Consider the following 13,729-nt stretch of genomic DNA (forward strand, 5'->3'; position numbering starts at 1 on the left):
GGGAAAGGGAGAGAGTATATAAGTGACAGGAAGAAGAAGTGAACATAGGGAATAAAAGCACATATTTCAGACTGAGAAACAGAGAGAGAGAGAGAGTGAGAGTAAGATTGAGAGGATATCATGCAGTACATGTAAAAAGAAAAAGAAAAATCAGTCGGGTGAAACAGAATAAAAGCACAGGATGGGAGCGAAAGTATAAACAGTGTTACAGAAGTCTTCAAAGCCACTTCAGAAATTGCCACCACCTGGAAGGACTAAAAACAAAAGCAGAGAAACACTAAGAGCGATTCACATTCACTTTCCATTTTAAAAACGCTCCGGCCGCCCAACCACCTGTTCTCCGACTAGCCGACCCTGAGCGCCGAGCGCGAAGCAGGCCACTAAGTACACAGTCATCTGGCGCACTCCCATCCACTTCAGGTTTACTACCTCATAAGCTTGTCATCAAGCAACACCTGTGTCCTCTGTATACTCAATAACACAGAGACAACAAGCGTCATACATGCCAGCTTTAATAGATGCTACTTTACTCGCCCGTTTAGTCCCCGCTCAAGTGCTGTAGGGAGAAGCAGAAGAAATCTGGCAGGGTTCTCATTTTATATGGAGAGAATGTTCCAGAAAACTTTGCTGCCCTGGGGGTCTGAATAGATAATAGACATGGAAACACTACAAAATAAAGCTACTGCAAACAGTTCTTTGAGCGATTCCATAGAAGTGCAACACTCCAGAGCTGAGAAACAAATGCTGAACCTTATTTCAAAGAGTCCCTAAGTAGTGCCCTTGTATTGCCTAAACACTAATCAGTATATTAAAGATATTAGCTAAGGGGAATTTAGTTGGTTAATTTTTCCTAAATTCCTAAACAGCATTCTTTGACTCTTCCTCTTCTCTTTTAAAGTAACTAGCAAAGAATTGGGGTCCAGCCATACAGTATATTATATAATGTACGGTATATAATATGTGAATAAATATGATTTAGCAGATATAGAACAGTTTTTTGACATGTTTTCATCGTGACATGAGTTGTATCACTCAAGATGCTCCCAAGACCTGCAATAACTGATGGGAAAACTTTGCTGACAACATCTGTTTAGCGATAAACCCGTTGGTTTCTACTCTCAAAGCAGTTTGAGGTTTGTTCAATTTTAAATCAATCATTCAAATTTCTGTTTGTGTTTATATGTAGTGTAATTTCACTGTTCTCGAGTGGCTTTACAGTCTTACTGCTTGTTCATCAAGTGTAAGGAGGTCACGTTCAAGTTCAAGTGGAAGCAATGACTCAATTTATTGTTTCAAGTTGGCCTGACTTTGAATTTGAGTTGTTCTGCAACAATATATGTAATTGATTTCACAACTCTCGAGTGGCCCTACAGTCTAACTGCCTGTTCAGTCATTGTAAGCAAATCCAGTTCAAGTTCAAGTTAAAGCAATTGCTCAGCGCTCCATCGTCTAAAGTCTCCCTCCATTTAGAAATAAGGGGGGATCTAACCTGAGGATGAGGAATTAAGATGAGGAACTAAGAATGAGAAACACAGACTAAACATCTTCTACATTATTTAAGCAGTATATTTCAGCCACAGCTCATTTACTAATGTATTGTTGTCCAATGCAAGTTCATTCATGTAATCTGTTACTGTATTGTTTCAAGTCGGCCTGACTTTAAATACGAGTTGTTCCACATCACTATATGTGACTTTCTGCCACTGTATGCCACCTGTCTGCAATTCCAATTCCATTTTCTTCACAGGTTCAGATGCAATCAATTCCATCTGCATCAGAAGTGTTTTTGGAAACGCAGTGAACTGTTTCTCGTCATCCTGTTGCTTTATTTTCGAGGATGCCCAAGACGACACCCAGACAAGCATTGTTCATCATTTACTGCATGCAAACCTGTTCATGAATTTTGTACAGTTTCACCAACAATGCCCACTGCATGTACTCTGGCTTGTGGAAAAGCTCTGGCAGTACGCTGAAGCGAGGCGAGCTTGTCTGTCCCAGAGTCTGCGGCGAGCGGCGGGTACAGATGTCATATTAACATAAACTCCAGATGCTCACGTCGAGACCCCTGGATGCTGTTCAAAACAAAGAGAGCTTCGCTTCGCTGGTCAAACTCTTCTGCTCCCTCGCTAAGTCTTCAGCGCGCGCTGTTCGCGTCCCACTCGGAGCTACCCGCCGAGATGCGCCGGCCAGATGTGCTTTAAGATGCAATAAAAATGTCAGCGCAAACTTTTGTTAGCTATGCTAAGGTAATTCTACTCAACATTCTGACACTAAAGGATGGGCTGAGGGGGGATGTTTGAGGGCATTTTGGTTGTACCAGTGCTGCCAGGCCCTCGGGTTCTGGGGGCCCGGCCAGAACCCCAATCCCATAAAAATCCTCCGATTAGCTATGAACCATTCCCCAGATTTGAGGATTAGCACATTATATCCCATTATCTTTCCCAAACTGGAAGACCTCCGGAGCCTATTTTACAAGCCAGAGAAAAGAGAAAAGAGAGAGAGAGGATGAATAAAAGAGAGAAGAGGGAGAAGAAACATGCATCCATGGAAAACTCAAGACATCAAGACCAATGGCAGGCCAACACAGTTGAAGATTGAAAAATCATGAAAATAAAAATACTAAAACAAGCCTCCAGGTAAAAAAAAGGACTTTACACACACACACACACACACACACACACAAAACGTTTAATCCTCTACCCCACAAAAAACAGCAGCAGTGTGGAAGCTCTGAATGAAGAGAAGAAGAAGGCAATATTGCTGGAGTGAGAAGGTTTTGACTCATGGGATCCTGCTTGTTTTTCTGCCCCTGATCCACTGACACACTGGGGAATGGGCCCTGTTATCAGCCTAGCCCGAGATAGCAGGCTTGATGGGGCGGCCGGTCCGCAGGGACTCCGGGGCTGAAGTTAATCAGACAGAGAGAGGTCTGGAGCATCCTGGGGGACTCCAGCCTTCTCCTCCTCCTCCTTCACCCCCACCCCAAACCACGGCTCATCACAACCTCCACGATAACACTCTTCACACAACATTAGCCCAGAGTCCACAAAAACACTCAAAATAGACCCAGGCTGTCCTCTCACAACCACCCCGACACTGAATGAAGGCTGCATATAAATTGAATTAGCCTGAAACAATCAGCAGAGAGAAAACACTACTGATGGAACAGATTTGAGAGCAGGTATCGGCACCGGGCCAAAGAGAGAGGTGGGCGATCTGGCATGAATACAGTTTCACAGCACTTCAAGAAAGTTTCAGGAGACGCAATATGTCAGGGTTTTTGTTTTTTTCTGGAGTCTCCTTGAGTCCAATTAACCAATATTTCTCACGCTCTCAAAAAAAAAACATATAGAAGCATGACAGCAAAAAGAACAATTTGAATGCTTAAATCCTTTTAAAATAGATCTAAACAGCAACAAAATATTCCAACACTTAAAAAATGTCATTTAAAAACGAAAAGTACATCATGCTACAGTTACAATTACGTCGGTAGAAAAACGTAACAAGAAATAACTTTAAAAGTTGTAACTACCAATGAAGACGAAGACATTCACAGCTGTTAATAAACTTTCCTCATAATATACAAGATAATTTATCTCCAATATTATTTCTGACAAAATTAAAAGAAAAATCAAGAATGTGCAGCAACAGTAAGTAGCAGCAACAATATCTAAAACAGGCAGACAAATATAAGATGTTACTGTTTGCTTTCAATTTGAATGTTTTTTTGTCAGGCACTGTTTCATTTGTGTCTATTTCTGGTCTATTTGTTAATTTGCAAAAGTAACTTTAATTCTGGCTCCGATGCCTCTCTACTCACACTAATATAACTGTGCTCTCCACTGAAACATCAGAGTGATGCTGCAGCTGTGTGGCCACAAGCTCTATGTGTTGCTTTATTCACATGACTGCTCAGTCTGCATGTTTTCACTGCAGCTCTGCGAGAATGAATACTGTTAAATATTACAGCAGCAGTAAAGCTGTTAACTATTTCAAAGCTTTATAGTTTTAGATTTAAGTAAATGTAAAATCATCAATATGACCACTGCATAAGAAAACATCATTCCGAACGGAAAGACTCACTGAACTGTTCTCATCTACAGTCTAATGTAATCTTATTCCAGACATCTTCAGATGAACCTCACAGCAAAGAGCAAGAAGTTGATGCAGTTCACACCAAAAACAAACTACTCTGCTCAACCTGCCACAGGCGGATACACCCTGACCTTCTGAACCTCACACAGGCCATAGGTCAAGGGAAACTGGTCATTAATCCTCTCACTGGAACTCAGGGGCAGGACATTTGAGCCTTTCTGTCTTGACCCAAGTCCCAGAGGTCTGGTAGAGCAGAGCGGAGACACCGTCTGCTTACAACACCCCCTACACACACACTCCCCAAACATTTCAAACAAGCTATCTAAGCGAACAACAAATATCACATCCAGCATGAATATGGGTGGTCCACCTGCCACAGGAGGGGTCCTCAGATCTGACCATTCACAAGAATCCCAGGTGTCCACTGGGAGGCGAGTTAAAAATGATTAGGCATATAGATTAATTGAACACACGTCTGGTTTAATTAAGCATGGCGTTTAATTAACCATGTAATTAATCTTATAGCGGCAATACACACACAGGGGCGCAAGTGCGCGCGCGCGCACACGCATACACACACAGACACACAGACACACACACACACACACAAAGTCAAATCTGTTGAAACTTTGGCAGTTAGCTGACATGGACTTCTAACTGTGTCTCACTGGCAAGCCCAGCAAATTAAATGTCTGAGGTAAGAATAGAATCATAATCCATTTCAAGTCTCAAGACAGAGCAGCCCAGGTGAGGCTCCAGAGTTAGCAGTTAGCACTAAATCTTAGCCACTTTATTATTCTGTGTGACACATAATCCACCTCTAGAGTGCATTGGCGAGGTTTTAACACTGTTAATGTGGTGGATAAAAGATATTCGCACAATTTATATGCAACGCTAAACTTCTGCCAAAGAAAACAGAGCTGGGGCGAGGGAGAATCCCACAGCGGCCAATGAACGGCAGATAGCAAAGCGCTAACTCTCAAACCGCTGAGGCCTGAGTGGTGGAGTTGAGGAGGAGAAGGAGGGGGGTCACCCTTTGCGGCAACATTAACATGGTCATTTGCACTCGGAAAGCTGCGTCAACAAAGAGCGTTCTTCAGTGGGCATGAACTGCTCAGGATTTCTCCACATGTGCTTCCACAGTTGGACGCGACTGGTCACTGCAGATGAAGGGGTCAGAGTGCTAAAAGGTCAGAGTGCTAACCAGAGTGCTAACCAGAGGGCTAGCCTCTATGTAAGATTATGGGTAGACTAGGCAGAAGCAACATCATGGAACCTAAATGAGACAGAAACCGCATCTAGGTGGAGCTTTACATGCAAACAAACCACCTTCTCAACACAAGCCAAGACAACAAAGGTCTACCTACCACCCATCAATCCAAAAAGGCAACCAGAACCAAGAACCAAGCAATAACCTTTAATTAACCCTTTGAAGTCTAAAGTTATTGAGCACACTAACTATACTATATTCAAACACAGCATTGGTACCAATGCTGTTCACCAATCATCTTTCAGCACTTTCATCAGTCAACTGCTGATAACAGTCAAGAGCAGAGCATCAATCACTACAGGTTAATGCAGACTTGTTAATGCATCATCCTGCAGGGCTTCTATAATGTTCTGTATGTTGCCAGATATACTAGATAACAGATATTTTGGCCAATAAATAGCCTAACAATGTTTGCATCTCAAGAAGCATTGCTTCCTCTAAGACATGTAAAGCTAATCAACCACATCTTTTTGAACAGTTGCAAACTAAACATAATTACACAGTTCAACACACTTAACGATACTGCAGTCAGGTAACAAAAGAGCAACAACGATTATCTAATATGGGAAAAGATGGAACAATACCAAGTCTTTGACTTCTGACTACGGACAGCTGTCAGTCTAACTTGTGATCTCCAAATGACAGAACCAATGTTTAGAAGCAAAATTTTTGAATCTGTTTTGCTAAGCTACAAATGAATTATCTGGAATAAAATTACACCAAGATGTTTATTTTGGTGCCTATAACTTTTGACTCCTAAGGGTGCTTCCACTGTGCTTCCACTTGCCACTTGTAGTATGACACATACTACAACCCCCTGTGCAAAAGATAAGCCATCTCTGCATAGCAAACATACAAGCATAAGTCAACAAAATGACCAGCAATGGTAAAGTCTCAGGTTTGAAACAATCCAGCGACTGCAAGAGTGAAAGAGAGAAGACAATCATGTACGGGACTCACATAGTCATGGAAAGCCTTGGCCTCGCTGGAATGTTCACATGTCTCCCGTCGGTCTGGGGCCGCACAGTACAGATCCCAAAATACACTGTAAAAAAAGAAAAATGTACAAAAAACAAGTGAGACATACATTAATGTTAAAGTTATGAAATCTAATTTGGGTACTGTAGGTCACTGTAGATTATTCATTGGAATTTCTTGCTCTGGGACTCAAACATGCACTTCTGGACAAGCTGAGAGAGACACTCAGAGGCACCGCTTAAAGTAAAAGAAGAATGTAGGCTTACAAGATTTTACACAAATATGACAAATATGATTATATGCAGTTCTTGCAAGTCTTGTTCTGCCTGCTTCACCAAAGTAACATAATGTAGTTGCAGGCCTGCCACGACTATCATTTCAGCTTCTGTTGCTTAATGGGTGATATGAGTGTTAATGCATTGTTTCACTGTAATTGGGTCAAACAATTTGAGAAAGATCAACACAAAACAGTGCAGGAATCTGCCAATCCTTCAGAACCGAAACTGCACACCTCTGCTTTACACTCTATATTTATTCAAATAATCATTCTCCTACTGAAACTCCAGCCATATTTATTTCTCTAACCATAAGCCTCTGGGTCAGACATCTGACTCTTCTGTCCACTGCAGCTCAAGAGCTTTCATGTAGAGCGTTCATTTAGAATCGGCCACTCTCCTTGCGCTCCCCAGCCTGCCTGGTGCGCCCTGCAGGTGACTGATCAATTAAGCATGATATTTGTTAATTAAGAGACTACTGTGCTTAAAGGCTGTAGACGGGAGCAGGTTTCACTCTAAACGTGCCGTTAATTACTTCATTGAAATGAAATACCTGTTAAACAGGTCCGCGATAAATTGCTCTCACTCTCGCTCTTTAGACATTGATTTAATAGATGCTTCAGAAAAGCTGCTGAACCAGGGGCTCCAGAGAACGAGTCAGAGATGTTTCATCTTTCCGAGCAGCAGTTTTTTTGGGGGGGGCCATATGTCCTTCCTGCTGACGTGACAAAATTAGACCACTGTTCTTAATGTTGGGGAGGAGGGGGTTGGTTTACAGTTGATGTGACAGACTGCAAAAAGGGCAAAAACTGTAAGAGCTCGCAGTAAAGCGACAGGTCGATCGGGCTAAGCAGGTTCATTTCACCCCCCATTCTTGCTGTTGAGTAGAAAGAGCCTGGCTTGTTTGTGTTTGTAAGCATGGCCGAAAGGACAACTCGTGACAGGTTCCATAAATCAAAGCCCGCGTTTATGAGCGGAATATGAAAGCAAGGTTAAACAACATTATGCTCATCAGACTACAAAACCGCAAAACTGCCGAGCGGAAGAGCAGATGAGCAGCCGCAGCAGTAAATGTGCACAGGCCATAGACCCCTATAGTGGACAGGACCACAATAGCATGGAAAAGGAATAACACAGGGTAAACCTGGAAATAGAAAATAAATGGAACAATTTCAAATAAAAAGAACATACTAATGATATACAGCTCTGGAAAAATAAATAAGAGACCACTTAAAAAAATAAGTTTCATTGATTTTACCAAATTGAAAACCTCTGGAATATAATGAAGAGGAAGATGGATGATCACAAGCCATCAAACCAAGCTGAACTCCTTGAACTTTTGCACCAGAAGTTGCAGAAATTTATCCAAAAGCAGTACGTAAGACTGGTGGAGGAGCACATGCCAAGATTCAGAAAACCAGGGTTTTATTCACCAAATACTGATTTCTGAACTCTAAAATCTTTATGAATATGAATTGGTTTTCTTTGCATTATTTGCACCTTTTTTGTTATTTCAGCAATTTCTCATTTTCTGCAAATAAACAGAGAAATCGGTAGTTTACAGAATAAAACAACAATGTTCATTTTACTCAAACATATACATATAAATAGCAAAATCAGAGAAACTGATTCAGAAACTGAAGTTATCTTTTAATTATTTTTCAGAGCTGCATGTGGGTGATATATTGCCCACTAATAAATGAGTAATTTAATGAGCAGACCAACATTTTAGGTAATTACATAATTTAGGCAATGATGACATAATTTAATCCGTAATTTAATTCCTCGTTTTTTGTCTTTGCCACACACTAAAACACACTGTATTATCAGTAGTGAATATAAACATCTTCTCAGATCTTCTTCCATTCTTTTCAGATGTTTACACCTTGTAGAAAAGAACTGAATAAATAGGACTTTTTTGTGCAGATAAAAAATCCAGTAGAAGGTATTTCCTGGACAGAATGAAAAAATTCTCCTGATGCTACAAAAGTAGGATAAACTTTTAGTACTGTTCATTTCAGAAAAAAAATAAAAATAAACATGTATTAACCATTTGTTGTACTATAGTCAGTGTTGTATTTTAAGTGTGTTGATTAATGAAAAAAATAAAAATCCATATAAAGCCTGTTTTAGGTCTTTATGTTAAAAAAAAGTCCAAATGTAAAATAAAGAAAAAATAACAGAAAAGGGAGAAAGGGTTGGTATATTTGTTAGAAGGGTTTAAATTTATTGGTACTTTTAAAAAGCTAAAGCTTATAAGTGGATCCAGTCTCTCAGTCTCTCACTGAGCATGAAATCAAACAGGTTCCACTGTCTGAAAAAACCCTGAAACTATTCATTGGTTTTGCTGCTGAATTTTTTGCTTCCCAGGCAAAAACAGGCATTTAGACTGGCTTTGCTTTTGAGTGTCTTCTTTATGTAAAACATACAAAAAAACAGAACTCACCAACATATATAATAATTCTGATTAAATACACATTGTGCACTTCATTTATTTTCTTGTTTATTAAAGTTATCCATATTGTTAGAATGAGGCTGATGCTTGCGTGCTGTAAGCTGCTTTGATATATATATATTATATATAACTATAACTAACGACCCTTTGTGGCATGACACTATTAACGTTACATAAAACTCACACCTCACACCTTAAATTCAAACAGTCCACAGGGAGAACTGGTAGGTATACTGCCCGCTAGTGGAAACCAGTATCAGTCACAGTTAGGTACTGGTTACTGTTATTGGCCACAAAATGCTTTAACACAACATTTGTACACAATTATACAAATAAAATAAACAAAAATTACATAATATTTAAAAGAATGAGGAGTATGTGAATGAGAAAGCAAGTTCCAAGGCTATTTAAAAAAACACATTTCCATTTCCTTTTCCTGGGCTTTTTAGGTTTAATCCCAAATTACACACTACTCACTATGTAGTGCACTATGCATGTGAATAAATTATGGATTTTAATCTGAACAGAGCATGATATGCTGTATAATAAACGTGTATTTAATGTGTATTGTTATTCTTAAATCAAAACACTATAGCTTTGTGCCTTATATACTTTATTATATAGGGACTAGGGAGGCATTAAAGGGCAATTTATACTTCTGTATCAAACCTATAATATATCTTATATAAACCCTAACATGTTGCTGCGTATCCTACAGCGTAAATTAAGCCACATCTACCCTGAAATTTAACTATGTAATGCCAACAGCAGCAGCTGTGATTGGTCCGCCAAGCATCATGTTCCCGCCCACACATTTTCGCCTTTAGGGTTTAAGCTGAGGAGTGATGCAAAGTTGCGGACACATGACGGACAAGTACAAACTTTAACGTTTTTATAAAGATATGTTTCCCTGTATAAACAAAAATACAGAAAACAGGGATTTAAAAATTGTCCACTTTGTAATGCATTTTTTAGTTTTTAGACCAAAACATAGACATATGTATAGACAGGGCCAGACTGAGTGAGTGAGGGAGGGATTGAGAGAGTGACTCAGTGACAAAAGCGATTAAAACCTTCAAGCAGAAAGACAACTCAGTCAGAGATGGAAGGGGAAAAAACAAGCAAGGTGCAGAAACACAAGGAGTGAAGACAGAGCGGCACGTGGAAGGGGGTTTGTCAAATCTGCTCGCCGCCCCTTAGCCGCTCCACAATAAAGCCAGGCTGCATTATCATATCTATCAGGCGCCGTTAAAGAGATGGAAGCTTTGTCAGAAAGCTGCCGGAGGGAGACAGCAGGACCATCTCAAATCCAATCAGCGCACGGGGAAATGAAATAAGGCGCCAGTTACACTTTGTTACTGAAAAGCTGCAACTAGGCACACTTCAAGGTAGCAGTGGTGATCCTTCCAGCAGCTCGTTTTTTTAAACGTGCATTTAGACCACCCTGATTGAACCTGCCGAACTCATTTGCGCTGCCGTTAGTTATTTGTGGTATGCGTAACTGGTTCTGTGATAATGCGAGGGCATGTCAGTCAGTGAAACATTCAAGCAAAACATTTAATGATTCAAATATGGCAGGTTAAAACTAGAGGTGAGCAACATGACTAAATATATTAATATCATGATAATTTTGTGGTGTGATACACAACATGCTGTATAATGGATATTACGTAAAAGTAAAGAACTGTGTGTTTCATTATAAAGCGTGGCTTAATTATCCCTGTTTAAAGCAGCAGTCCACAAGATTAATATGGGACAAAACATTCCAATGAATTCTTTTTAACATTCCTTTAAAATGTTATAATCTTTCTTTAATATATTCATCTAGAAATGGAGTGGGCTGGTAGGTTTGTTCGATATAATTGCTCATTTGACAGTATTTTATGAATATTCAAAATTAACAAAACAATATAATCATAAACAAAAAAGAATTGTGCCATTACATATTTTTACCAGAGAGGTCTCTAAATCCCCAAAAGTTATGGACTGTCACTTTATATGGATGGAGTTCAGCAAATGTTCAATAAAAAGAACTGTAATAAATATAGAAAAGTAGTTCTAAAATATTGACGCTACTGACAAATCAAGTCTAGTAAGTGTAAAAATCTGAATTAATATCTATTAATATTTTGTAAAATTGTATTTTAATACTGTGATATAACATTTTTATTAAATCAGCCACCCCTGCAAGAAATGTAAGGAATAACTTACATTTAATTATACATTCACCAAATGACCAATCATGGTCAATCAGTGAAGACATGCTTGATTTTAAGTCTGTTGCTTTAAATCTGGCATTTATAATAAAATTATATAATCTCCAATTAGCATCATGCAAAGTGCAAGCCCAAAAAAAATTTGAACAGCTGTATGTAGTTGCCTGCAAAACCATCTGCACCTAAAATAATTCCACAGCATCCCCAGAAACACAAACATCGAATCAACAGAAAGAGAGATTCTGTTAAATGTTTAACACACCAGCCCACAAAAGCTTCATGCAATGACACAAGTTATACCTACAAAAGCAACAAAGCTGCTGTGCCTGTCAAAAAAAACAGCAAAACACTACTCGCTAACATATCTGACAACAATCCCATCAAAAGCTCTTAACACGACAAAACGGTATGATCAAACAAGAAGAGGCCCAAGACAAAAGCTTTCATTAGACCTACTGAAGTATTTTGCCTCGTATTATCAGTGCTGTGATGTATAATATAACAGACCACACGGGAGAATTTGTGATACATGTGTAAAAAAAAAAAGCAGACTTATTAAGTTATTAATATTCAAACGTATTACTCAGCATTGACTCCAAATTACTTTGTAATTATTACTTTGTAATTACAATGAAAAATGTCATTTATGTGGTTGAAGGAGGAGAATTGAATTTTGTGGGCCCGCATACAGACCCTCAGGCTCAGTGGTTAGAGGGTGGGGGTTATTGATCAGATAGACTAATCAGGAAGGTTGTGGGTTCAATGTCTGCATCCACTAAGCTGCCAATGGTGAGCAATGTTGAGCAAAGCCTTTAACCCGCTATGTTTGGGGGGATCGTAACATGGTTGGTCCTGTGCTCTGAACGTATTCACTGTACTATATGTGATGACAATAGAACTGTACCTAGATTTTCACCATTGTAAATGCTTTCCCCATCTACAGTACTAGATAGAAATAACTATTTCTAGACTAGAAATAACCTTTCTTGTACTCAGAATTAATAAATATGTATTGTATCACCAAGTTCTTGCCAATACACAGCCCTAGTCTCTTATGAGATCAAATACTAATTTTAGCAAGAGACCAAGAAAAGTCAGAGCCAATAGGGTTCATACCTAAGACCAGTAGTACAGCAGAAGTGGATGCTTCTTTAAAGACCCATGTTTCTACATGTATACACACTCACAGTATATGTGAGTGTGAAAAACCTCTTTAATGTTTAAAGAAACTAGATCCATGCATCCAGGCCAAAAACAACTTCATACATTATATAGTACTTTACAATAAGCTTGATAAGCAAAGTAGAGAAACAATAAAGAGAGAATAGATGTAACAAAAGAATTGTTAACAATTCCCGTTTTTACATGTAAAATCTCCAGTGAACATCTTTCGCTCATCCTCAGCTCTGTTTCTCCTTAAACTTTAGTTTCCTGTGCTCAACCTGTTTGTGTTCAAATAACAGAGAGATTTGGCGGCGGGCAGGTCTGTTTGGCCTGGCTGTTTTCTCTGCCCCTCGCGATGAGGAATGTCAGCTTGAGGCCATCTCTGATTTGACCCATGCGCCAACCCGTGTTCCTTTACTTTCTCAATGTTTTCCAGAGGTGGACTTCAGGCAACACTGGAAATATTAATAAACAACTTATTAAGGATACTGACGTAACACCTGCACTCCCGCTAACTATAACCCAACCAAATATTCTCTCACTTACAACAGATGTGGATGACTGACACCCCCCAACACCCCTTTACCTCCACCACTGATGTCTGCCGCCACTATTACACGCACACACATACACACACACACCCTCCGGCCCCCACCCCCACAACAGGAAACTGCCTGAGACAGAAGGAGGGAAGAAAACGGAGAGAGGGATGGAAGGAGGGAGGCAGGGAGGGGAGAAGGAGATTTGGCTGTTTAACACAAAGGAGCCTGGAATGCAAGGAGTTAATCCGTTTGAGGACTCTTCCGCAAACAAAGGACAGACCTCCAGACAAAGGTTGAGGGAGGAGGGAGCCGTGGAGGGGGGAGGGGCTGGCTTTCCCTTACCATCTGGCCCTTTTGTTTGGGGGAGGGGGTTGGTAAGGAGGAGAGGGGTGAGGGCAATGCTCATACCCCCCAAAAGCCCCAAAGTGACCCCCCTTCTTCCATGTGCTATAAACCCAGACAGACGCTGGGTCACCCCCACACCCACTCCCACTCCCATCCCCAATATACACTACACTTTCATTCAGGCCTGCCATTTTTAACCAATCCAGAATATAACCACACAACATCATCTCACAGGGTCTGATTGACGTAACTCAACAAAACCCAACCAAAACATAGCCCAACAAAATGAAATCAAGATCCAACCCTAGACCAAAACATTCTATCTCAGCCCGAATCCTGAATGTAGCCCAACTAAATTCAGCCTGAATCCAACTGTAGCCCAACAAAAT

General features: G+C 40.0%; 1 protein-coding gene across 1 annotated transcript in view; it reads right to left on the reverse strand.

Moving 5' to 3' along the window:
- ssbp4 (single stranded DNA binding protein 4) overlaps positions 1 to 13,729 on the reverse strand; it is a 95,799-nt gene that overhangs the window by 60,036 nt on the left and 22,034 nt on the right. Inside the window, exon 4 of the mRNA XM_015601289.3 lies at positions 6,326 to 6,410. Within this exon, the coding sequence (XP_015456775.1) occupies positions 6,326 to 6,410 (85 nt within the window). The remainder of the gene's footprint in view (positions 1 to 6,325; positions 6,411 to 13,729) is intronic.

This window comes from Astyanax mexicanus, chromosome 16, assembly GCF_023375975.1.
Source record: "Astyanax mexicanus isolate ESR-SI-001 chromosome 16, AstMex3_surface, whole genome shotgun sequence".
In the NCBI taxonomy this organism is placed as follows: Eukaryota; Metazoa; Chordata; class Actinopteri; order Characiformes; family Acestrorhamphidae; genus Astyanax; species Astyanax mexicanus.